Below are 26844 nucleotides of genomic sequence, written 5' to 3' on the forward strand. Positions count from 1 at the left end.
CGTTCTCAACCAGAGTATAGCCGTTTCGGTCGCCGTTTCTTTTCGGGCAATGACGCGCAAAGAGGGCCTTCGAGCAGGCATGGTAATGCAGCCCGCTATCAGGACGATTCGGGTGACAAGTGTCGCTATTGTTATGAGCCAGGCCATTGGAAAAAGGAATGTCCTTTACTCGCAGCTCGAAATAAAATTCGTTCTGGGAGCACTAAACCAGTGGGATGTGCGGCTCCAGCTAAAATTGATGCCCCCCAAACTGAGCGTGAGTCGGTGCGCCCGATCCCAAACATAAATGGCAAAGATGTCGCAACTACAACACAACATATCGACTACAGTCCATTTATTACGGAGGAGTTCGTGTCAATTGTGGGCGATACGAAGAAAGTCCGTGTCCGTATTTTGAGGGACACTGGAGCTTGCGTTAGTTTTATTAGTGAAAAGGTTTTGCCTTTTGATGATGTGTCAGACACGGGAACGAGTGTGCTAATTCGTGGAATTGATCTAAATTCATTTTCAGTGCCAATACATAAAATTCACTTAAGCTCGGGGTTGGTTGATGGAGTTGTAAATGTAGGTGTCCGTCCTACATTGCCAATTGATGGCGTGGATGTCCTTTTGGGCAACAATCTAGCAGGCGGTCGAGTGTGGCCCGAGCCTGTGCCTCCTATGGTTAAAACTAACCCAGTACCAAACACACAGCAGAACGATTGTTCTACAGCGTTTCCTGAGGTCTTTACAGCGTGCGCAATGACGAGGGCTATGTCTAAAAAATCTGTCGACACGATCGAGCTCCTCTAACGGGAAATATGTTCCAGTTCTTCCTCCATCACTGTCGCGTGAGAAAGTGAGCCTGGCGCAAAAAGAAGACAAATCTTTGTCCTTTCTGTTTGAGCGAGTGTCCTCAGGCTCTAGTGCAGAGTACGCTATCGATCAAGGTCTCCTGCTACGCAAGTATTCGCCCCCAGGGAAGTCAGATGTGGCAGGTCCGGTGACCCAAGTGGTGATCCCTATAGGGTATCGCGACGTAGTGTTGGAAACTGCGCACGGAGAGGCGTCTGGGCATTTTGGAGTCAATAAAACATATCGGCGAATACTTGAACATTTTTATTGGCCTCGGATAAAACGAGACGTGGCTAAATTTGTGAAGTGTTGCCATGTGTGTCAAATGGCTGGAAAGCAAAATGAAAAAATAGAGCCTGCACCATTACAGCCTATTCCGTCGGTGGTCAAACCATTTCGGCATTTAATTATTGATTGTGTGGGGCCGTTGCCGCCGTCAAAGTCGGGTAGCGCTTACCTTTTGACTATCATGTGTCAAGCAACTCGCTATCCTGCGGCCTATCCATTAAGAACAATTACCACCAAAAACGTTCTAAAGGCATTGACACAATTTATGGCCGTATTTGGTATTCCCCGGTCGTCCAGAGTGACAGGGGGTCAAATTTTACGTCGGCTGCTTTTGCGGATGCACTCCGTCAGTTACGTATTCAGCACAATATTAGTAGTGCGTACCATCCCCAGAGCCAGGGTGCTCTTGAGCGTTTTCACGCGTCACTGAAGTCTCTATTGAGAGTTTACTGTGTTGAGCTTAACCGGGATTGGGAAGAGGGCCTACCCTGGTTGTTACTCGCAGCCAGGAGTGTAGTGCAGGAGAGCACTGGGTTTAGCCCTAACCAATTAGTGTTTGCGCACCAAGTTCGCTGTCCCTTGGATGTTTTACGAGGTGATACCAAAATATCCGATTCACCGGATGACTTGGTTGATTATGTCCATGGTTTTCGGCGGAAGCTATTTTTGGCATGGAAGATGGCCAGTGACAATTTAACTGAAGCACAAAAACAAATGAAAAAACGATTTGACAAAAAATCAAAACTCCGTGTGTTTAGTCCAGGAGACCAAGTGCTCGCGTTACTATCTCTCCCTGGGTCTCCGTTCGCTGCAAAGTTTTCGGGTCCTTATGTGATCAAGAGGAAAATCTCTGAGACGAATTACGTGGTGTCTACTCCTGCTCGCAAGCGGGCTACGCAGCTTTGTCACGTTAATCTCCTAAAACCTTATTACACCTCTTCCAATGCTTCGGGGGGAGCGAAAGCAGTAGCTCTGGCTGGGGGCGGGGCGCCGTCTCTTCAGGTGGCAGGTGGAGATGACGGGGTCGGTCCTGATGATGCGGTGCTGCTGGGGAGGTTGGATAATTCTGTTAAATTGGCGGAGTTAGACAAACTTGTGGGACATCTGGGTGAAGATCGCGCTGAAGAATTAAAAGATTTGATTCTGGAGTTTAAATCTTTATTTTCTGACACACCTTCTTGCACCCATTTAATTACACACGATATTGATGTGGGTGAAACAAGCCCAATAAAACAGCGTTTTTACCGCGTGGCACCTAAGAAAAGCAAAGCTTTAGATGATTGTGTGGAGTATTTAGTAAAGAATAATCTGGCTCAGCCTTCATTTTCTAGCTGGGCGTCACCGTGTTTGCTCGTACGGAAGGCTGATAACACCTATCGGGTTTGCACCGATTACCGGAAGGTAAACGCAGTGACTAAGCCAGACTCATTCCCTTTGCCTAGGATCGATGACTGTGTTGATCGGGTTGGTGCTGCACAATTCGTGAGTAAATTCGATCTTTTAAAGGGTTATTATCAGATCAGGCTTACTCCGCGCGCACAAGAAATCTCCGCATTCGTTACACCATCTGGGCTCTATTCATATCGGGTTATGGGGTTCGGTCTTCGGAATGCCCCTAGCACATTCCAACGGCTCATGAACCGAGTGGTCGCTGGGTTGGAGGGATGCGCTGTTTATTTGGATGATGTAATTGTCCATAGTGAGACGTGGGACGATCACATTGCGCGCACGCGCGCGCTCTTTGAGAGATTGGCATCGGCGAACCTCACTCTCAACTTGGCTAAGTGCGAATTCGCAAAAGCTACGGTAACCTACCTAGGCAAAATCATGGGGCAGGGGGCAGTTCGGCCTGTCAGTGCCAAGGTTGAGGCTATCCATTCCTTTCCTCCTCCTACCACCAAAAAGGAGTTAATGAGGTTTTTGGGAATGGTTGGGTATTACCGGGGTTTTGCGTAAATTTCTCGACGGTGGTTTCACCATTAACAGATTTGTTAAAAGCTAAATCCGTGTTTGTCTGGTCTCGAATGTCAGCGTGCATTTGAGAATGCAAAATTCCTGTTGAGTTCAGCACCGGTTTTGGCTGCGCCGCGATTGAATGACCCATTTCAGCTGCAGGTGGACGCGAGTCATGTCGGGGCCGGTGCGGTGCTTTTACAGGCAGATGGAAATGGAATCGATCGTCCAGTATGCTATCTTTCCCGAATGTTCAAGAACCATCAGCTGAACTATTCGGTTATTGAAAAAGAAGCATTAGCATTGGTTTGGGCGTTGATGCACTTTGATGTTTATGTGGGCGGGGGTTCCCAAGTAGTGGTCTACTCGGACCATAATCCCCTGACGTTCCTAAACTCATTGCAAAACTCCAATCAAAGGTTGATGCGGTGGTCTTTATTCTTACAGCCTTACAATTTAGTGATTAAACACATTCGTGGGCTGGAGAATGTTATGGCGGACGCTCTCTCCCGAGCTCCGTCCGAGTGAGCCTCGGTTGTTCTGTGTCTGTCTGTCCGCCCATGTCTTTGTTTGTCGCCCTTAAATGTGCTTTCCAGGCGCCGGATAGCTGGACGGCCGATAAAAAGGAGAGGTTGGGGTCTCCAGGAATTTAGCTGGTTTAGAGCGGCAAGATGTGGGATGTTGGTGTCCAAATTAAAGAACACGAATACAGATGTCCAGGTTATGGATTATGATTTATTCTGCTGTGGTCTGCAACAACAACACAACGAATATCCATCAGCACAGCAAGCACACATCAAATACACAAACACAATCAAATGAGCAACACCGCAAATGAAGCAGTACAGTTCAATTCTCATTTATCCCACAACAAATCACCTAACACAAGACATTTAGATATTATTATTATTAGCTTGAACACACATTAACATAACATAAAGTTAGCTTATACACAACTAAATAAGTACAACTATGCACTGCCAACTCCTTACCTTATGGCATTCACACACAGCAATAAACCACAGGAGCACAGGCAAATGGAGACAAATAGGCAAAAAAGGTGAAATTATCTCAGCGTAGCTGCATCTGAATGGACACGCACTCTCTACAGTTGCATCGGGTGTGAACAATTAACTAATTAAAGTACCGCGTGCACAGACGGCAGTGGTGCGTTCAAGAGCGTCGGACATCAGTGTTGCATTCGAGAGCATCGGAAATATGAAACTTCAAGGAAAAAACTAAATAACGATGAATAAAACATACTACTTAGATAAACTCTAACAGTATACAATAATATAAACAGTGTGGGCTTTCGAACAGCTGACAAGTACGCTTGGGTGAGAGACAGGCCGAATGCTTGGGGTCACGTGAGTTGCAAGTGTGAGGCTGTAATGTTTACGAGTGTGCATGAGCATGTGTGTATGAAGGTTTCTTTTGGTTAAAATATTTTCTTTTTCGTTTAATGGGTTTTGGTAATTAACTCCCCCTCCTGCTATGGGCCTTTATCTTTTGGGGGGAGGTGTGACGGCCCACTAGGTGGCCTCACGTCTGGGTTTAATATTTGGGATATGGTGTCTTTGGCTGCGCCTGGTCTGGTGTTGTGCTTGGCCTGAAGATGGAGCTGTCTGGACCTGTTTGGGAGGCCACCACTCCAGGTGGGGCTCATTAACCTGATGAACCAGTGATGGCTTAAAAACCCGTGTTCAGGAGGAGATGGGGCTGATCGGGCCGAGGGTCAGCTGCTGCCGAACGAAATTGGAAACCTTGCCGAACGCGTCCACTGGAGAGTGCCAGTCCCGTTGTTAAAGCCTCGTTGGGATTACCCTCGTTGGATTCTGATTATACCCTGTTGCACCCTACTGCTTTCACTGTTACTATTGACTGTTCACTTTAATTTTCAATAAATCCCTTTTTGTTAAAAGTGCTTGGTCTCCCCGTTTATGTTGTGGTCATTCGGAGCCAAGTGGTCATGACAATGAACATGTGGTTTTTCCACTATAACACACAGACACATACACACATCAGTATCAGTGTTCCAAATCCTGTTTTCTTTTTCTGCCAGCTCTTCCTCCAGCGATTACCCCACATCTTGCGCATGTCCCGCCCTGCTGAGGCAGAGCCATACTGGGATGGAGCGTTACCGTGGCGATCCAGCTCAGTGGGCTACATTGCCTCGGCTGAGGAGTACGACAGTGTGAAGTCCCGCAGTGAGCTGATGTTTGAGAAACAGTCTGGGAGACACGGACTGGTGACCCGAGTCACACACGCTGCCAGGACGTTTCCAGAAACATTTAAACACATGAGATATAGAAGCATCAGTAGCTTCATTTGAGTTCTGAGCTTTGGTGTCTGTGTGGAGCTGTGAAACCACAAGAAGAGGGAGGAGCCATCAGCTGTACGCAGAGATCAAGCCGGCTGTGGATGGAGCCACTACATCATTAAACACATGCGCAACAAGAACGACTACAATGAGCTCAGAGGGTTCAAACAGAGTCCTCAACCCAAAGTCTGATTTAAAAAGATCAAAAGTGGCGTAAATGTCTGGTCCTGACAGGAGAAGGATAACTGGAGCGGCATCGCTCGTACAGTAGACCGACTCTGCCTCTTCCTGGTTACCCCGGTGATGACCTTTGGCACCGTAATCATCTTTCTGAGGGGAATCTGTAACCAACCTCCTCATCTGCCCTTCAAAGGAGCCCCGCATGACTCCAGAGAGGAGAACCCACGCCTGCTGTGATGCACACACACAGCCAGGGCTTTTTCCATCGCCATCGTTTCTCTGGGGGAAATGTTGCATTTCTTTATCTTAATAACAACAAATCTTTAGTTTGTTCTACAGGAGCTCCATATGTTTAGTGTCAAAGACTTCTTAGATTGTGTTCATTGCTGGCACATAAAGAAAAATGCTTTGATTTTACTAAAGTGACACAAACCCATCTCAACACTGTTTTTTATATCCTCTATATTATTGTGCGTAGTCTGTGTAACTGTTGTGCTTTATTTCTGCTGGCTTCTTTAATGGGATGTAACCAGCCTGACATAATACCAGTTGGGGACTTTATTTGATGTTGCCAAAGGTTTAAAAACAGCCTGAAAGAATAAGAAATTGTGAAAATTTAGAGGATGAATTATACCTGGTGGGATCTGATCTTGAATGGCAAATTTTAGAGTATTTTATAGGGAAGTGAAATAATGTTTGGACCTCTTATCAGGCAAAGAGAAAGTTGTTAAGAACTGCTCTAAAAACACCACCTCAGGGGGACTATATCCAAATCTCTCCGTTTACTGATGGGACGTTGAAACGTCAATACGCGGATTCATACATTTAGAACTGGACGTTGCACCAGAACTGGAAGCGCGGACTGATACATTTTTAACAGCGGTCCTGCTTCAGCCCTCCGGGGCTTAATAACAAAATACGAAAAATACCAAAATTTTAATTTTGGAAACATTGTTGTCGGTTGTTCGACTTGCCGGTTTTCGCAAAATTGCTAAATACGCGCTAGCATGCATGTTTTAAGCTATCGTAGCGGTATGTTTTACCATGCCCGCGCCCTATAATCCGGAGCGCCTGATGTATGTGTTAAATACAGAAATAGCACCCGTAACTGAGGCTGCACCTTTTAATACGGTGCGCCCTTTGGTCGCGAACATACGGTATATAGAACATAGGGCACGTTTGTGCGTGATATCACTCCGCGTCTGCGCAACGACCACAACCTCCTATCTTTAGTATTGCTGCGCCAACTGGTGGTCTTTTGGGTTGAGGATAACGGTGATCTATATGTAGCTATATGTAGCTATAGCGTCATTGGCCTCCACTCCAGCCACTCTTGGTAGTTCCTCAAAAACACTGAGTTTTTAGTGGATGCACAATCTGTGGAAGCCAACATAGAAACTTCTGAAGAGCCAAAGTTCTTGCAACAAAAATATAGTCCCCAATTAGTTGTTTTGTTATCACACGACCCCGTCCCCATTATCTTAAGAGAATATAAAAGAATGAGTGGAGACAGAAGAGAGAATGAGACGTTTTTGGCGCGTGTCGCTCTTGATTTTGTGTTTATTTTTGCAGTAAACTTAAAGGAGGCCTTTTCACTTTATGTTTGATTAAATTTAAGCTGATATTCCATTCTTGACATCTTTAAATTTACACTATTCATGGGAGTTTTATTTGGTCATTTTGCTTCTTTTTATTTCCTATTTCCTACATTTATTCATAGTTTTTATTAGATTGCAATAAATCCTATAACATTGAACAGACTGACTAAAGTCAAATGACCTGCGGTTCCCACCGATAGCCGTCATTCTGATGGGTTTTTGCTGGCTGCAGCTGAAATATTCCAATGCTCCAAGTCACAGAGACAATAAATACTGAACCCTAAAGATTCTGAAGGCATGATGTAAAATAGTAACGTATAATACAGACATTTGAAGAGACAATTAAGAGAATGTTTTCATGCTTATGAGAGTGGCCGAGGAGCCATTTAGAACTTTATAAAGATGCAGTGTGATACCAGGAACTAATTTAACTTCAATGGCAGATGTTTCCACAGATGCTCTTCACCAGTGGTCAGTGAGTGATGCAGCAGATGAGCGGGAGTTGGCTGGCCTCAACCAGAAATGTCTCAATGTCTCCAGCCCATAGTGTGGATTCTCTACGAGATCAGACAGCAGCTTCACTCCTGAACCCTGCAGCTGGTTCTGACTCAGCTCCAGAACCCTCAGATGGGAGGGATTGGACCTCAGCGCCGAGGCCAGAGAGTCACAGCTGATCTCTGATAACCTGCAGCTCCTTAATCTAAATACAGAAGGGAAACTTTTATAAGGTTATAAGTGAAACCAGTATTAATCTGAAAGGTTAATCAAAGGCATGATCTGTAAATATTTAATTTAGTTACAGGTTAAAAAATGATAGTAATATGTAATGACCACAATTCCAACCTCTCAGGTTTGCACTGTTCCAGAGGAGAATATATATTGTTCTGGCCCTCACTCTTCCCAGGTTCTCCCACCTCTTTCCCTCCCATCTCATCATGGAGATCCATCTCACCTGTGGCTCATCTTTAAAGGCACAACCTGTCTTAGATGACTTCCTGTCTCCCTCACCATCTCCCTCCTCGTTGGCTGGTGTCTACCAGGCACCCTCACCTAGTTTTGTCTAATTTTGGTTACCATCTGTCGGCTTTTTCATTGTCCTTAAATCAATTTATCATGAATAAGTGGTCCCCGTGTGGCCCTCCCTCCTGAAGGAACTGGGCACAACACACACACTCAGAAAGTGTGAGGACCCTCGGATGGAATAATGGACATTTTTGAGAATGGTGTTTACCTCAGAGTTTCCAGTCGGCAGTTTGGAAAGTGGAGAAAACCACAGAGCAGCTTCACTCCTGAATCCTGCAGCTGGTTCTGACTCAGGTCCAGTTCTCTGAGATGGGAGGGATTGGACCTCAGCGCCGAGGCCAGAGAGCCACAGCTGATCTCTGATAACTGCAGTCCCTTAATCTAAATACAGAAGGGAAACTTTTATAAGGTTATAAGTGAAACCAGTATTAATCTGAAAGGTTAATCAAAGGCATGATCTGTAAATATTTAATTTAGTTACAGGTTAAAAAATGATAGTAATATGTAATGACCACAATTCCAACCTCTCAGGTTTGCACTGTTCCAGAGGAGAATATATATTGTTCTGGCCCTCACTCTTCCCAGGTTCTCCCACCTCTTTCCCTCCCATCTCATCTCATCATGGAGATCCATCTCACCTGTGGCTCATCTTTAAAGGCACAACCTGTCTTAGATGACTTCCTGTCTCCCTCACCATCTCCCTCCTCGTTGGCTGGTGTCTACCAGGCACCCTCACCTAGTTTTGTCTAATTTTGGTTACCATCTGTCGGCTTTTTCATTGTCCTTAAATCAATTTATCATGAATAAGTGGTCCCCGTGTGGCCCTCCCTCCTGAAGGAACTGGGCACAACACACACACTCAGAAAGTGTGAGGACCCTCGGATGGAATAATGGACATTTTTGAGAATGGTGTTTACCTCAGAGTTTCCAGTCGGCAGTTTGGAAAGTGGAGAAAACCACAGAGCAGCTTCACTCCTGAATCCTGCAGCTGGTTCTGACTCAGGTCCAGTTCTCTGAGATGGGAGGGATTGGACCTCAGCGCCGAGGCCAGAGAGCCACAGCTGATCTCTGATAAACTGCAGTTAATCAATCTGAAAAATGCAGGATGAGGTTATACGGTGCAGGTCTGCATGTTATCTGCGTCAGTACTAAACCTACGTTAGTTCTTAGTTGGGTCAGACCTGAATTCACGATATTCCAAGGAATTTTTTTAATGTGGTGCATCACAGCAGTGTTGAGAACAGCCTCACTTCACCATCTTAGCAGCTGGTATATAGGTAGAAAAATGAAGACTGACCTGAGCCTCTCCAGTTTACAATTTGGACTCTCCAGTCCAGAACAGAGCCGCTTCACTCCTGAATCCTTCAACGTGTTGAGGCTCAGGTCCAGAACCCTCAGATGGGAGTGGTTGGACTTCAGAGCTGAGGCCACAGAATCACAGCTGGTCTCTGATAAACTGCAGCCACTTAGTCTAAAATAACAATTATTTTGAGAGAAGACAAATAAAAATCAACATGTACCAGAGCAAAGCACAGCTTACAAGCAACAAACCTCTGGTCCTGCACCGGCTTATCTGCCGTATGTTCCTATTTTGGGTTCTTTCAGGGCGGTTGGACAAGATCTCCAGCGTATGTAAAGTGTGTGTAGGTCAAAATACCTTCCAAGTTTGTGAGACCACATTTCTCAATAGCACTCAACTCTTGTCAGGAGTTGGGACAAAGCGACCCACTCCTGATAGCTTGTGGGCGATGCTGCAGCGACCCTGCAATCCCTACACTCTCTGGTGAAACCAAATCAAAGGTTTTAGACACTGCTGGATGCTGGAAGGGTGGCTATAGTCTGGACGCAGAGTTCCCCTGACTGCACATTTCTCCAACAATGATTGGCAGCTGGTGTCACTTGTTCTCCAGATGAGAGAAGGAAAGAGAGCCCCCCCACAGTGTGTTTGATTGCCCCACTGCAAACTCAATGCTGCCAGAAAACATTGCAGGAGCATCAATTCCCCTCAGGGCATCAACAAGGACCTCAGGAAAAGGTGCAGCTGCCACCTACTAGAGACAAGCACACTGAGCTGAGATTCAAAGCCCTCTCCTCCCAAGAGAAGAGCTTGTTTGTTGGAGGCTCTTCTGGGCGATACCTGGTGCCACAGCTCCAGCTCAGCCCATCTCTGGAGCTGAGGTGGAGCTTAGCAAGTTTCATGGTTCTCCACCACTTCCTCTCGCTGAGGACCTTCTCAGCTGGTGGTTTCTGCTCCACCTTCCAAGTTGAGCAGGTGATACTTCTGCATTCCTGCCACCAGTGTCTCTGCAGAAAGAGTCTTCTCTACTGTTTTATATTAGATTGTATAAAATTAGGATTTTTGGTTGATGTCTTAGATGTTGTTGACTAAGAGCAGGTTTTTCTTTAATAACATAGAAAGATTCGATGAGAAGAGCAAATGTATTATTTTATGAGCTACTTCCACTACTATTATATACACATACTTCCATATTGTCTTAGATTGCAAGCAGCATTTATTGCATCGTTCATAGAAAGTCATATTTGTGAGGAGAAAAACTCAAATAAGGTCATTTTCTTTCATGACCATTACAAAAGAAGGAGGCGATGAACAAACAGATTTATCTAAAAATGTGTGAAAACTTATGGATGGAAACCTTTTTAAAATGGTTGCATTGTGTAGAATCGGTGTAGAATCAACTTGTTGACTTCTGATTTGGACTCCAATGGAAGTGAGGTGCAACAATTGTGGATGCTGAAAGCTTCAGATCTTCATGAAGGTTTCTGTGGTTGGACTGACCTGCTGCCCCTTTAAGAGGGAGGCAGGTTTGGGCTTCTGGCTGGAATGAAGCCACCTAAGATGAGAATGACTGCAGGCTTTCGGTACCAAGGTTTAACAGGGCGCTCACTTCACACTTGGGCTTTTCTCTTTTTTGGGAAGGCTTTTCTCAGTAGAGAAGGGGTATGGCACACTGCAGCAGCTTTCTTTTTGGGGTTTCTAGTTTTCCTTCTGATCTTTAAAAGACAGGAAGAACCATTTTTGATTGGTCTGAATGTTTGGGCGGTTTTGTGGCCAGCCTAAAATAAAACAAGACAAATCTACAACTGATACTTCCTTTCTAGTCATTGATGACCATCCTCACATGGGACAGATTTCCACAACCAATTTAATACTGCAAATCTGTCCTGTGCGGTCTTTTTTCTGAGAACTGTAACACTACATTTATAACAAGATCAAACATGTAAACATTTATTGTCTAACTAGTTACACCTGGGAAAGTACTGGATCATCTCTGACTGACCTGAGAGTCTCCAGCTCACAGAGAGGATCCTGGAGAAAACCACAGAGCAGCTTCACTCCTGGATCCTTCAGCTGGTTCTGACTCAGGTCCAGTTCTCTGAGATGGGAGGGATTGGACCTCAGCACCGAGGCCAGAGAGCCACAGCTGATCTCTGATAAACTGCACCTAATCAATCTGAAAAATGCAGGATGAGGTTATACGGTGCAGGTCTGCATGTTATCTGCGTCAGTACTAAACCTACGTTAGTTCTTAGTTGGGTCAGACCTGAATTCACGATATTCCAAGGAATTTTTTTAATGTGGTGCATCACAGCAGTGTTGAGAACAGCCTCACTTCACCATCTTAGCAGCTGGTATATAGGTAGAAAAATGAAGACTGACCTGAGCGTCTCCAGTTTACAGTTTGGACTCTCCAGTCCAGAACAGAGCCGCTTCACTCCTGAATCCTGCAACATGTTGGAGCTCAGGTCCAGAACCCTCAGATGGGAGAGGTTGGACTTCAGAGCTGAGGCCACAGAATCACAGCTGGTCTCTGATAAACTGCAGCCACTTAGTCTAAAATAACAATTATTTTGAGAGAAGACAAATAAAAATCAACATGTACCAGAGCAAAACACAGCTTACAAGCAACAAACCTCTGGTCCTGCACCGGCTTATCTGCCGTATGTTCCTATTTTGGGTTCTTTCAGGGCGGTTGGACAAGATCTACACCGTATGTAAAGTGTGTGTGGATCAAAATACCTTCCAGTTTGTGAGACCACATTTCTCAATAGCACTCAACTCTTGTCAGGAGTTGGGACAAAGCGACCCACTCCTGATAGCTTGTGGGCGATGCTGCAGCGACCCTGCAATCCCTACACTCTCTGGTGAAACCAAATCAAAGGTTTTAGAACCTGATGGATGCTGGAAGGGTGGCTATAGTCTGGACGCATCGTTCCCCTGACTGCACATTTCTCCAACAATGATTGGCAGCTGGTGTCACTTGTTCTCCAGATGAGAGAAGGAAAGAGAGCCCCCCCACAGTGTGTTTGATTGCCCCACTGCAAGCTCAATGCTGCCAGAAAACATTGCAGAAGCATCAATTCCCCTCAGGGCATCAACAAGGACCTCAGGAAAAGGTGCAGCTGCCACCTACTAGAGACAAGCACACTGAGCTGAGATTCAAAGCCCTCTCCTCCCAAGAGAAGAGCTTGTTTGTTGGAGGCTCTTCTGGGCGATACCTGGTGCCACAGCTCCAGCTCAGCCCGTCTCTGGAGCTGAGGTGGAGCTTAGCAAGTTTCATGGTTCTCCACCACTTCCTCTCGCTGAGGACCTTCTCAGCTGGTGGTTTCTGCTCCACCTTCCAAGTTGAGCAGGTGATACTTCTGCATTCCTGCCACCAGTGTCTCTGCAGAAAGAGTCTTCTCTACTGTTTTATATTAGATTGTATAAAATTAGGATTTTTGGTTGATGTCTTAGATGTTGTTGACTAAGAGCAGGTTTTTCTTTAATAACATAGAGAGATTCGATGAGAAGAGCAAATGTATTATTTTATGAGCTACTTCCACTACTATTATATACACATACTTCCATATTGTCTTAGATTGCAAGCAGCATTTATTGCATCGTTCATAGAAAGTCATATTTGTGAGGAGAAAAACTCAAATAAGGTCATTTTCTTTAATGACCATTACAACAGAAGGAGGCGATGAACAAACAGATTTATCTAAAAATGTGTGAAAACTTATGGATGGAAACCTTTTTAAAATGGTTGCATTGTGTAGAATCGGTGTAGAATCAACTTGTTGACTTCTGATTTGGACTCCAATGGAAGTGAGGTGCAACAATTGTGGATGCTGAAAGCTTCAGATCTTCATGAAGGTTTCTGTGGTTGGACTGTCCTGCTGCCCCTTTAAGAGGGAGGCAGGTTTGGGCTTCTGGCTGGAATGAAGCCACCTCAGATGAGAATGACTGCAGGCTTTCGGTACCAAGGTTTAACAGGGTGCTCACTTCACACTTGGGCTTTTCTCTTTTTTGGGATGGCTTTTCTCAGTAGAGAAGGGGCATGGCACACTGCAGCAGCTTTCTTTTTGGGGTTTTCTAGTTTTCCTTCTGATCTTTAAAAGACAGGAAGAACCATTTTGGATTGATCTGAATGTTTGGGCGGTTTTGTGGCCAGCCTAAAATAAAACAAGACAAATCTACAACTGATACTTCCTTTCTAGTCATTGATGACCATCCTCACATGGGACAGATTTCCACAACCAATTTAATCTGCAAATCTGTCCTGTGTGGTCTTTTTTCTGAGAACTGTAACACTACGTTTATAACAAAGATCAAACATGTAAACATTTATTGTCTAACTAGTTACACCTGGGAAAGTACTGGATCATCTCTGACTGACCTGAGAGTCTCCAGCTTACAGAGAGGATCCTGGAGAAAACCACAGAGCAGCTTCACTCCTGGATCCTGCAGCTGGTTTAAACTCAGGTCCAGAACCCTCAGATGGGAGGGATTGGACCTCAGTGCTGAGGCCAGAGAGTCACAGCTGGTCTCTGATAAAGTGCAGCACCACAGCCTGGAAAAGGAATAAATGGGGCAAATAAAAACACATTTCTAAATCTGAAAATGAAGAGAAAAGCAGAAAATGTAAAGAAATTTAGAAAAGACCAACAGAGGCCTCCTGACCTGAGCGTCTCCAGTCTGCAGTTTGGATGCATCATTGCAGAAGACAGGAACTTTACTCCGGCATCTGTCGGGCTTTTGTTCCAGCTTAAGATCAGCTCCCGTAGATGAGAAGGGTTTGACGTCATTGCTGAGGCCACAACTTCCCAATGACTCTTTGAAAGAAACTATCAGACAGTCTGTTGTGTATGAAACAAAAATAGTGAGTCAAACTTTGGGATTTCTCATCAACTTATCTGAGAATCTACCTCAACACAAATGTAGCTCATTTCCTGGAAAAGCTAAATTCAACACCGTAGAGCAACAGTTTGAACGACCATCAGATCTGAAATGCAACTGAATTATTCTCAACATTTGTCTTATTTTAGAACAGCTCATAATTACTCAATATTTAAAATGATTGTAGCAAATGGTTTAAGAAACGTGCATCTTTTTATCTGTCTATCGGCTCTTTGGATATTTTGCATTTCACACAATTTGTACGATCGTGGGTCAAGTCTTAATTCAGCGATCCGATCGATGACATCAGAGTCTCTGGTGGCATCGATTGCCCTCAGCTTCTGTTATATCTGCCTGTTTTCCTTCAAATCATTTTCACTGCACCTTTTGTTGCTAGTGATGAAGTTGCCACCTAACGGGTGTGGAAAGGCTCAAACAACTTTGTGGGTCACATAAAGGCTCCAAACGGAACCGCCACAAAGACCTAAAACACCCATTTAAACCAACGAGGCCGGCTGTTTTTATGTTGAACAAATGAAGCAAAATAGTCACGTGTCATTAGTTAAAATGTGTTTTTCTGTCGTTTGAATACGATGTATACAAACAAACAAAAGTTATTTAATGACATGACAGTAATTTCATGATAGTCAGTTAACTTGTGGCTCCTATTATTCCTGCCTTATGTTGGTTTGTCTGGATTGACCTTTGAACTTATATCCAGCCAGTGTTGAACATTTCTGGATGAATTGTTGTTGTTTTTAATTTATGGACGCTGCAATGGAATAAAGAATTGAAGGAATGACCACTGGAGGGGGTATTGCTACCTGACATGATCCACTCGCTTGATTTAAACGCCGATGTCCGGCCCTAAAAATCTTTACTTACACGGCCTTCCTGCAGTTCCTCAAAGCTGGAATCAGGCGACGTCGTCCCTCATCTGAGGGTTTGTACTGCTGCAGGTTCAGCTCATCTAGAACCTCCTCTGACATCTGCAGCAGGTAGGCCAGAGCTGAACAGTGGATCTCTGACAGTTCCCTCTCTGATTTCTCTCTGACTTCAGGAACTCTTGGATCTCCTGATGGACTGACTGATCCTTCATCTCCATCAGACAGTGGAAGATGTTGATGCTTCTGTCTGGGGAGAATTCATCACAGTTCTCCTCTTCAGGTTGTTGAGGACCTTCTGGATGGTTTCTGGGTGGCTGTCCCTCTGATCCAACAGTCCACCCAAGATCCTCTGATTGGACTCCAGAGAGAGACCATGAAGGAAGCGAACAAACAAGTCCAGGTGGCCATTTTCACTTTTGAGAGATTCCATTAGTGCTCTCCTGAGGAAGTCATCAAGAGATTTGACTGGATCGTTATTAAACAACCCAACAAACCAGGAAAAAGGGTTTGGTTTCAAATATTTTGGAGAGACTCCATAATCCTTTTATTGATGGTGTAACAGTGGAACATGTAGACGGCAGCCAGAAACTCCTGAATGCTCAGATGAACAAAGCAGTAGACTGATTTCTGGAAGATCACACTCTCTCTCTGAAGATCTCTGTACAAACTCCTGAGTACACCGACACCTCGGAGACGTCCAGTCCACATCGCTCCAGGTCTTCTGAGTAGAACATGATGTTTCCTTTCTCCAGATGTTCAAACGCCAGCCGACCCAACTTCAGAAGGAGTTCTTTATCAGCCTCAGTCAGTTCCTCTGGTCTCTGTTCCTCCATACTTCTGCTTCTTCCTCTTTATCTGAACCCTCAGGAAGTGTGAGTAGAGGTCAGTCAGGGTTTGGGGCAGCTCTCCTCTCTGGTCTCTGGTCATCATGTCCTCCAGAACTATAGCAGTGATCCAGCAGAAAACTGGGATCAGACACATGATGTGGAGGCTCCTGGAGGCCTTGATGTGTGAGATGATTCTCTTGGACAGATCTTCATCACTGAACCTCCTCCTGAAGTACTCTCCTTCTGGGAGTCAGTGAAGCCTCGTACTTCTGTGATCCTGTCAACACACGAGGGAGGAATCTGATGGGCTGCTGCAGGTCTGGAGGTGATCCAGATGAGAGCTGAGGGAAGCAGGTTCCCCTGGATGAGGTTCACCAGGAGCACGTCAACTGACAATACTCGTGTGACATCAGAGATGACCTGATGCTTGTTGAAACCCAGTGAAAATCTGCTTTCATCCAGGCCATCAAAGATGAACAGAAGTTTCCAGACAGTCAGATCTTCTGCTCTGATCTTCTGTAATGTTGGATGGAAAACATGAAGCAGTGAGAGAAGACTGTGCTGCTCATCTCTGATCAAGTTCAGCTCCCTCCATGAGAGCGGAAGCACCAGACTGATGTCTTGGTTCTCCAAACCTTCTGCCCAGTCCAGACTGAACTTCTGCACTGAGAAGGTTTTTCCAACGCCGGCGACACCGTTGGTCAGAACCACTCTGATGTGTCTCTGTTGCTCAGATAAGACTTTGAAGATGTCCTGGCACTTGATTGGAGTGTCCTGGATGTTCTTCTTGGAGGTTATCTCAAGCTGTCTCACCTCATGTTGTGTGTCCACCTCCTCACTTTGTCCCTCAGTGATGTAGAGCTCAGTGTAGATCTTGTTCAGCAGGGTTCCACTTCCTGCTTCATGAGTTCCTTCAGTCACATGTTCACATCTTCTCTTCAGACTGATCTTATGACCTTCTATCACCTCCTGCAGTTCACCACCCTCTGAAACAAACAATCTTTTAAATCCTTTTACAATTGTCATCTACAGCAGTAACACAGATGTCCTCAACTGGAAAATATTCTGTCATGTTTGAATGATAGAAGCAACAGTCGGGTAATGACCCATCTCACTGTCAGTTTGAAATGTTATGTCTTCTTATGTACACCTATTCTTTTATTTCATTGGGTTTCAATGTAATTTAGTCTATAACAACCATTTCCATGTCTTCCAAGAGTTTGCTTGGACTAAACAGCTGGTAAAAGCTGGATGATATTTAGAAAAACACATCAAACCTTCTCCAAACACATCATACTCAGCAGACCCATTGTCCTGTAAAGGTCACCTGCCTTCAACTCTTTAACACTTTCCAGAACTAAATGACTAAATGTTGCTAAATACTGTCTAAGCATTTAGGAAGGTCTGAAGAGGGTCCAGGGGTTCCAGTGGAACCAAACAAGAGCTCTCTGGATCTTCTCTTGCACATTGTAAATACACAAGTTGTTACTTTATTCCGACCCAAAAGTATTATAAATACAAATGTACGAGCTTACGTGAGACGCTGTTGTTCAGGTCGGCGGTCTGCAGTTCAGTTCTCCGTTTCTTTTCACCCTCGGGACAGGAGGAATCTCCAATGGAAGCAGACCGTTTCTGATAGCTGTCAAAAATGGGAATAGTGGTTATACATGTCTACTGGGCGTTAGCAACGCCTAAGAAAGGCTGCGTTCACTTCTACTTTCAGTTTGCTCTGACAGTTGAAGATTGAATGAACACTGAGCAAAAAATATAAAGTTATTTACGTTCCAACAAGCTCGTTTAGTTGGAGAAAAGTGTATTTGATCTAAGTGTTTAGTGGTTCTTCATTGTGAATTTATGTGAAAATATAAAAGTGCCAAATCAGGAATATAAACTCATAGAATAGAACAAAAGTTCTCCATTTATGCTCCAAATACAGTAGTCTGGTCTCTGAAACTGATCATTAAATAGCACAGAGGTCACGCGTATTCAAAAGCTTATTTCAACCATTTAGAAATGACTGATATTGTTGTCTATGGGTTTATTAGAACCAGGAGCCTTAAAAATAGACTTTTTAATGAATTTTCATGACATGTGGTGGAACAGTGTGGCAGAACAAGCTGCACAGACCTGCCATGTCTTACCCATCCGTATCTAAATGGAGAGCTGGAGCACTCTGCAATGGTGGATATTGTTGGGAAACTTTAAAATATATGCCTAGGAATTTTTGTGAGATGATGTTAACCCATGTAGGAGAAATGACCAGTTAAAAACAGAAGCAATTTTCAGTTTTAAAAGATTTACCACACTAAAATTAACATGGGAGTTAATGGGAGCGAACACCTGACATGTTGGTGCACCGTTTCATTTTAAGGACCTGATGAATTTCATTTTTCACGATAGTGGAGGCTAATACCCACAAAATGATGTTTTGTATGGTTGTGAAATGTTCTAAGGCAGAGTTATGTGGTTCAGAAAACCTTACTTTAAAGGTGACCCTTGAGGTCCAATACCAAAGTTTAAAGGGTGCCACACAAACACATCATCATGCTTTAGTTTTCTTACATTTCCTCTGAACTTCTGAAGTTAAACACCTCATCTTTGGACCGGTCACTCTTCAGGGACACCCAGCTGGGCACTGTGGACTCTGCTCTGTCCTCGTCCATCCTGAGGAAACATCAGAAATACTGATAAGACTGTGATGAAGGTAAATAATCTGTAGAGGTTGGAGTTAAATAATCCCAATTCACTGCATTTTTATCAAACAGGAACATTTCTAATACATTCTGGATAACAACTGAATCAATAAATCAATGATGTATATGTATAATTTTCATGTTTTCAGAGTTTAAGCTGCTTTTTTTAACTGTTCCCTGCAGTGAGAAAAGAACTGGCACCTTTTCCAGCCCCTCATCCTGCAGCACTGAATGTGCTCTAAAGTTCTTTCCAGAGCAAACGTCTCTGCACTTGCAGCAACATGTTGTAGTCATGGATCCGTGAGGAGAACCGGATACAGGAAACGCCCCCACTTTGATCCCAAAACCCAACTGGTGGCCAACGGTGGTCCGGCAACGACGGGGACGCTGGTCCATCGGCCCGAAAACACTGGTTTTCCACAGGCCAACATGGTGAAAGGACTGTGCACCGTTTCATTTTAAAGAGCTGATGAATTTCATTTTTCACGATAGTAGAGGCTAATACCTACAAAATGATGTTTTGTATGGTTGTTAAATGTTCTAAGGCAGAGTTATGTGGTTCAGAAAACCTTACTTTAAAGGTGAGCCTTGAGGTCCAATACTGAAGTTCCTCTCAGGTTCGTCTTTGGACCTGTCGCTCTTCAGGGACACACAGCTGGACACTGTGGACTTTGCTCTCTCTTCTTCTTCCATCACACATTCGCTCATTTTTAAATGTGAGTCTAAACGGTTAAGCAGGACAGTCTGCTGACACAGAAAAGAAGATTAAAGAACATGATTCTCAGCATGAAGACAAGCAGAGGTCTGTCCAATGACGTATTGTCGGCTCATTCACATCAAAATCTATTATATGATGTCACCCTGTACATCATACAGGCCACATATATATTGGAAAACAGTTTTGGGACATCTTAAAAGTTTACACCATGTTAAAATATAAAATAGTTGTGGAAAAAATGTTTCTCCTGGGTGTTTCAGAAGGTGCGGTGGCATCAGACGGACGCACACAAATTAAATCATTTTTTATCTTAAAATGTGCTTCCTCAACCTCTAAAATGTTGGCTCAGGGTTAGCGGAAAACGCAGTTAGAGGAAACACGCTACAAAGTTTGATCATCCGTCACAACATTCCCGTCGACCAGCTGCAATGTGCGTCCGAAACACGCGCACGCTCATTGCGAACACGCAGCTTATTAAGCCGCATCTCGCAGCGGAACATTGATTCGAGACGACAGCAGTGAAAGAACCAAATGCTACCTGAATATTAGAGGTTTTCCATCAGGGCTCGGTCACTCAAGATGGAGCCCGAAGTTGGGAACTTTTCACTTTCGCTTCTTCTTCCTCTTTTGCAGGAGCAAATTGCAGCAACTGGGACTCCAACTTTGACACCAATTCCAACCGGGTCAGTTTGACTTTCAGCTGAAATTCAAAGAAATTCAGGTCAACACTCAAACCTTAATAATGATTCTTCATTAAATCAGCTGACTGATGACATGAAGATGCTTTTTATAAACTTTTGTGGTGGTTTTGTGTTCATTATTTTCCTTTTTCTAATTTACATCTACTTCATGAGGTTACTTTCAATCTGTCAAATTTGGGCTGGTTGAACTTTGACCCACCGACTGTCTCACCTGGACTCTCGCTGACAGTCAACGCCGTGATGGTGACGTATGTTTCCTCGCCGTTACTGAGGTCACATGTGTACGTTCCCTCCTGGGATGAAGACACATGTTGCAACGTGAGGTCACCTGACTGGGACACATTCTTCACGTGATGCTTCCAGCTGTCTGACACCAGATCATCGGCACCGACTGTGCGATTCAGGATGATCTCTGCCTGGTTGAACCTCCAGGTGAGATCTGCCACTGCAGTGTTTAATTGGGGGCAGAATATTGTTGTTTCATGGGCCGACACAGTGATTGGACCTCCGATGAAGACAGATAAAAGAGGAAAATAAGTTTATAGCAACGCCTCATGAAGGATCTTTCAATAAACAGCAGAAACACCTACGTGCTTTAAACAAAGTGGTTTTCCTTTTGTTTCTGACGGTGCAGCTGTAGCTCAGAGCAGTCGAGTTCTTGACAATCGTAGAGCTGATCTTGTAGAGCCCATCTTCCATCAGCTGGACCTCAGGTGGATCCCTCATGGGGGAGGGAGGGTTCGTGGACCAGCTGAGCTCAGGTTCTGGGTAGATCCTCTCTGAGCTGCAGGTGATTGTGTCATTTACCTGCTTGATGTTGACGTTACGGATCAGAGCTGCAAAGACAAAGAAGAAGCAACATCTTCTGTGTGAGTTGGTCCAAAAGAACACAATCACATACTCAACGAGCACAACTCTTCAGAAATACTGCTGGATCACTTCCTGGGTGGTGGAGACTGACCTTCCACCTTCAGCTCTATGACGTTCTCTGAGTTGTCAATGTCAGTGCTGGTGTAACACATGTATCGACCTTGGTCCTCCACCTTCACCCACATCAGCAGCAGCGAGGCGTTCCCTCTGGAGATCTGGTCCTGGAAGTGTGAAGTCCGGCTTTGAAAGATGGTCTGTGATCCCAGCTGGTCTTTGTTGTCATAGTATGAATGGATGATATTTTTGTTAGGCATTTGCATCCAGTGGATGAGAGTATCTCCTCCAGGGAGGAAAGTGCACGGAAGGATGCATCTTTGTCCCACAACACAGACTGTTGATTCTGTGAAGCAACAGATGAAGAAGCACCATCAACCTTCAGATTAATATTTGACTCGGTCGTGTGAAGGTGTGGACTTTGGAATGTGAGCAGAACGCAGGCAGGTTCCACAAGATTCCAGAGCTCAGCTGTTCAGGTTTCTGTTTCATTTGCTGCTACATTTTAGTCCTTTTTAGCCTAAAAGTGTATTTCTTTTAAAACTCGGTTCAGCTCAGGTGAATATTGTGAGGATCTGGGTGTGAAGGCGCCTGCAGTGCTGTGTGTGAGCTTCAGGAGCTTCAACGCCTGCTGACATTACTGATGTTCCACCGCTGATCTGGAGCTTATTTACTCATTTCAGCAAAAGTTAGATCCCACTGAATGAGCCCACTTTATTTTCTAAAAAGTTTAACGTTGACACTGATCAAAGAAACTGGAGCAAATCTTCATAATTATGAGAGATTCTATCTTTAGATTTCAATAAGGAGCTAAAAATGAATTTCATCTTTGTTCAAACACTGATTCAACAAGGGTCACTCACCTCCCCCCCTCAAAGTCCACAGGAAAATTAGGCCCACCAGCAACAGAGGACGCTGATACGTTGACATGATTTCCATTAAAATCCAGTACGGGAATGTTTCACTGGCAGCAGAGTCCAACTGGTCTGATCGGTGTGTGTGTGTGTGTGTGTGTGGGGGGGGGGGGGGGGGGGGGGGGGTGTGGGGGGGGGGTGATAACAGTGAAACTCACACCTGTAATAGCTTGTAGTTCAGCTGTTGTGCAGCAACCCGTAAACAGTGGTTCTGGAAGTTAGACACCAGAAAACAACCCTGACAGTTGAGTCAAGTTTTCCTTTGAATGTATGTAAAAAAAAATTATGTTTTCTAATATTACAAAGGAAGCTTTGATTAAGCATTGATGAGGATTTTTTAATTTTTGGTTATTGTTCATAAAATTACCATGATAGCATTGTCAGTAAACAAAATATAAAAGAGAAAGAAACAAGATTTCTCTCATTTCAGAGGTAAAGAGGTGACAGAGACGATGATTAGTCCTTTTAATAGCAAAATAATGATTAAACAGTGCTAATACAGCAAATGTTCAGTTTCTGAAAACTTGCTAAACGTTTCCCACAGAAACTTCTCCGATTCCCACTTGGCAACTGTAATAAAACAGCACCTTTATTTCTTCAACAGAGGGGAAAAAAGACCAAAACCATCAAAGCCATCTGTGTCTGTTTTTTCATGTTAGTTTGGTGGTTGGTCCTCAGGCTTTCTGGGTGGTTTTTATCATGTTCAGGTTAATTCTGAGGTGTTCTGGACTCCTGAGGGTCTGTTGGTGCTGCTCACAGCCAGCGGGCCGCTTCCTTCCTTCGAGTCTGTTGGAGTCAAAGTTAAAAGAGTTCATATTCACACGTTAATCTTGGGACCTTAGCTGTTTTATTCACTGCCATTTAGCGAATAACTATGTGATTTTGAATGTCTGTCTCCCAGAATTGATCAATTCTACAGATTTATGGTCTTTTTTGTGGCTTTTTGCAGAACTGTAGATTCTTTATTTCACTGACCTTTGACCAAATGAAGCTCTGCTGCCCCGTAGTTTGAGCTGCAGAGGCGGGTGGCCCATAGGGGGCGCTGGGGCACCGCCCTCCTGAAGTGGTGGGGAAAAAATTATAATATAATTTTCTTTTTACAAAATGTTATTATCATCAATGTCATTTAAGTGTATTTAAACTGTATACACATCATTTCCACCAACTGACTCTCATTCAACAGTGAATTTCCACTGACAGGACAAACTGGTATCATTTAGTCCAGGGGTCCCCAGACTTTTTCCTGTGAGGGCCACATAACTTTCCCCTTCTCTGATCAGGGGCCAGTGTCAGTGTGTAACAGAAACAGTCTGAGGATTGCAGGAGTGCCTAAACGTAAAAATGTATTGTTTTCAAGAAAGCACAATCAAATAACCCTTTCTGGATTCTTCACAGAACAAAAGTCAGGAAATAAATAATAACACTATTAATGAAATAAATAATAACCAAATAACCCTCTCTGGGTTCGTCACAAAAAAAAATATTCAAATTCTTTCGTCTTCTGCTGCAGCTGGGCGTTTACATTACCCCCGATTTCTTCAATGTGTCTGGTGATTGTACTCGCTGATACACTCACGGCATTAAAGACATCTTTCTTCTCGGGACACACCACCTCCGCCACAGCGTTTATGCATTTCTTGACAAACTCTCCATCAGTGAAAGGTTTACGGCTGCTTGCTATCAGTGGAGCAGCCTGAAAGCTGGCCCCAACAGATGCCTGGTTCAGCTGAGCTTGGCGTCCAAATGTATTCTGCTGAGCTAACGGTCCACTTGTTCGCTTTGAGAGTTTGTCTGTTCGCATTTGGCCTTGCAAGCTATCGTACTTGTCTTTGTGACGGGATTCATAGTGTCACCGCAGATTGTATTGTTTGAATACCGCCACCTCCTCTTGACAGATGAGTCAGGCAGCCTTTTCTTTGCATTGAACAAAGAAATAAGTTTGTCCACTGCAGGTTAAATGCCCTGCGTTCTGAATCAATTTTTCTCTGAACTAATCTTTTCGCCATTATTCCGTTCTCTCTTTGAGAGGGGCGGATTAAGGATTTTTTTGTTTGTTCTGTACTTCATATGTAGCATATGAACTTTACACACTACTATAATAGGACTTTAATATCTTCATGGAAGAATTGAATTTTTATATGGCTGCTTTTAACTTGTTGACACTTCTACACTTTAGAGACATTTCCAGTAACCACATATAGATGAAGGGCCTGATTTACTTTATTTTTTTTATTCATTAAATACATCATTATCGTTTAAATATATTTTTATATTATCTAAGGTATTTTTCTCCTTTATGATTATTTTGATCTCTAGGTGCATCATTGTCTGTATTTTCTACATATTGAATATTTTCATTGAGAGAAAAATAATGATTTCAGCACCAGCGTTCACAGAACGTAACTGAACATTTGTAAAATATGACACCAAATACACAAACAATATTGGTCATTGAAACACATCAAAAGGATCCTTTTCCCACAAACTCTCATGTTTTTACAGTGTTAATCCTGAATGTGATCTGAAGTTACAGACCTTCTTTAGCTAACGTAACTGATCAGCCTTTATCATCAGCAGCTTCCCCAATAAACCAGCTGCTTATAAAGAGACTAAAACTGACCCGTCCACTCTTTCATTCCTCAGTAGAACTTCTGGAGACCTCCCTCAGGTGTCCAAGTCACTGAACATCAAGTATCTGGATCTGGCTTCCCTGTACGACATGATGGAAAGCCTCAAACCTTCTGAAGCTGGACCTGTGTGCTGATTCTCCAGGTCCTTTTGATGGTTGAGGTCAGTTTTCATGGACTGTGATTGTCTGATGGTGCCGTTTTAAGCCTTTAAACATCATTTTTCAGTGGAGAAGCAACAGTCGTCTCCTGGTGTCCCTTTGACCTGAAGCCTCCAGACATCGTGTTGGTGTCGGATCATGTTGCTGAGTTGAGCATCTGCTCCAGTGACGTGCGGTGAGGTTCATGGCTGGTGAGGCTCTGACTCCTCAAGAGTCAGATTTACGATTTAAGAACTGAAAAAAGCATCTTATTTCACCATTTTTCCAACAGCATACAACTCCTGATAATGCTTCATATCCCATCAGCATTCCTCTTTCAATTACACTCACAAACCAACACAAACATATACACAGGACCATATTTGTCCTATAAGGAACTTTCTTTTATAGCTATGGATAGAGCTCCATCTTGTGTTTTAAGAAATTCATTTATACTGTAAACAAATTAAAGTGCAGAGATGTGTGCAGCACAAATTTAATTTTGACCAACAGCAAAAATTTCTGTTATTTTTCAAACAAATTCTGGTGCTTCAATAAATTTGAATAAAGTTTGCCTATTAAGGCACCAGCGAGGAAGCGCCTGCCAGCCTGCGTGCGCCCCCCTGGGGGTGAGGCCGAGTACTGTGTTGGGAAATATCGTGAATTGCATTTTATGTTATTGCTATTTTAATAAAAGTAGAGTAGTTTCGTAGGTAATACGAGAAGGATTCAAATGTGGGAAAGTGGAGTGTGGGAACGGATCTGTATGTGAGCGTGTTAGTAAGAAGGAGGACCAAACAATAATGTGTGATATCTGCTTAGGTTAGGGCCCTCAGGCCCGTGCACCTGTGCGTAGGCTGAGAACCGCTCCAATATGGTCAAAACATGAGCAATGTGACTCGGCGAGCATGAACGTTCCCCTGCCTGTGTGAGAAATGTAGCTGATGCCGTCTGTGTAACGAAGATACGCCTCCTGCTGTGTAATCATGCCTGTTTTAATAAAAGAGACAACGCTGGGGAGGAGGAGGAGAGTCTCTGAGATGACGCGGCAGAGTTCGTGTCTGATCGGAGCGCCACTCCCCCCTGGCCAGGGGACAAGTCTTCCAAGTCTGGTCTCAACTTGTGGTGAACTTTGTTGGTGCGCCTGTCTGAGTACACTTCTGAGGATTTCGACGACATTTGCCTGCCTCACCTGCTGACTTTCCTCTGCACTTTATTGGGCGGTCAGCAAAAGACATTGGGCCAGATTCACGAAGCGTTCTTACGAACAAATTTGTTCTTAAGTCCCACTTACGAACAGTTGACGAAGATTGTGGCATTCACCAATTTCTTCTTATCCTGGATTTATTCGTAGGTAAGAACAATCCTACGAACACTCAGGAGTACTCTTGCGCACATTTCAGTGCCGACATGTTGGCATGGTTGTGTTTTCTTCTCTTGTGCAGTTCAATAAAATTCAATATTACAATGATAATTCTGTCATATTTATTTATTTATTTGTTTATTTCCTATTTTTGGTGATTTACGGAGAATTTAAAATTACGTAAATGTGCCAATGACTTAACATTAATCAACCAAATTGGAAACCATGCCAAAACTGTCTTTTTATTTGATTTTATCTTGATTTATTTTATTAGGGGATCGAGGATATGCCCTGGCTCCCTGGTTGTTGACACCACTGACCAACCCTCAGACTCCACAGGAGTTTTATTCAATCAGATGCATGCGCGCAGTCGCTCCACCATTGAACGCACCATCGGCATGTTAAAGGGGCGCTGGATGTGTTTGGACACAGAGCCACAACCCCGTGAGGATGTGCGTCCTGACGCAATGATGGGGCCAGACTGCAGGCACGCGGTTCACGTTCGAGCGCGATTAATTGCCCGTTTGTGAATAAAATGCATTATTGTCACAATCCGAGCACAGCTTTTACACGTTTATTTTTTTTTTACATTCTTCTTTTTTTACATTTGTTGGATCGCAATACCTTTGTGCGTAGCTGCTAATCCGCGTGTTCTTTGAATGAAGACTTAAAG

General features: G+C 43.9%; 2 protein-coding genes and 3 long non-coding RNA genes across 6 annotated transcripts; 1 reads left to right on the forward strand and 4 right to left on the reverse strand.

Annotated features, from left to right (window-relative positions):
- Positions 1 to 3790: 3790 nt before the first annotated feature.
- On the reverse strand, positions 3791 to 4387 carry LOC130519889 (uncharacterized). The gene is made up of 2 exons (XR_008948517.1): positions 4068 to 4387; positions 3791 to 3825 (listed from the first exon to the last, which is right to left on the reverse strand). It is a non-coding gene; the product is annotated as an uncharacterized LOC130519889 (long non-coding RNA).
- Positions 4388 to 8867: 4480 nt separating this feature from the next.
- On the reverse strand, positions 8868 to 14046 carry LOC130519887 (ribonuclease inhibitor-like). Its single transcript, XM_057023499.1, has 5 exons — positions 13878 to 14046; positions 11876 to 12049; positions 11496 to 11669; positions 9494 to 9667; positions 8868 to 9287 (listed from the first exon to the last, which is right to left on the reverse strand). The coding sequence occupies exons 2-5, from the start codon at positions 11947 to 11949 to the stop codon at positions 9110 to 9112; spliced, it is 600 nt and encodes a 199-aa protein (XP_056879479.1). The 5' UTR covers positions 11950 to 12049; positions 13878 to 14046; the 3' UTR covers positions 8868 to 9109.
- A 1499-nt stretch (positions 14047 to 15545) lies between these two features.
- Positions 15546 to 19542, reverse strand: LOC130519885 (NLR family CARD domain-containing protein 3-like). Of its 2 annotated transcripts, XM_057023497.1 has the most exons (4): positions 19359 to 19542; positions 18654 to 18755; positions 17627 to 17730; positions 15546 to 17077 (listed from the first exon to the last, which is right to left on the reverse strand). In XM_057023497.1, exons 1-4 carry the CDS (start codon positions 19490 to 19492, stop codon positions 16236 to 16238), a joined length of 1182 nt encoding a protein of 393 aa, XP_056879477.1. In that variant the 5' UTR covers positions 19493 to 19542; the 3' UTR covers positions 15546 to 16235. The 2 variants fall into 2 exon arrangements, with proteins under 2 accessions (XP_056879477.1, XP_056879478.1); XM_057023498.1 differs by lacking the exon at positions 18654 to 18755.
- Positions 19543 to 22492: 2950 nt separating this feature from the next.
- Positions 22493 to 23117, reverse strand: LOC130519890 (uncharacterized). Its single transcript, XR_008948518.1, has 2 exons — positions 23017 to 23117; positions 22493 to 22827 (listed from the first exon to the last, which is right to left on the reverse strand). It is a non-coding gene; the product is annotated as an uncharacterized LOC130519890 (long non-coding RNA).
- Positions 23118 to 25916: 2799 nt separating this feature from the next.
- On the forward strand, positions 25917 to 26728 carry LOC130519888 (uncharacterized). The gene is made up of 2 exons (XR_008948516.1): positions 25917 to 26162; positions 26446 to 26728. It is a non-coding gene; the product is annotated as an uncharacterized LOC130519888 (long non-coding RNA).
- The last annotated feature ends 116 nt before the right edge of the window (positions 26729 to 26844 follow it).

The sequence above is a fragment of the Takifugu flavidus genome, unplaced genomic scaffold (assembly GCF_003711565.1).
Source record: "Takifugu flavidus isolate HTHZ2018 unplaced genomic scaffold, ASM371156v2 ctg239, whole genome shotgun sequence".
NCBI classification, from domain to species: domain Eukaryota; kingdom Metazoa; phylum Chordata; class Actinopteri; order Tetraodontiformes; family Tetraodontidae; genus Takifugu; species Takifugu flavidus.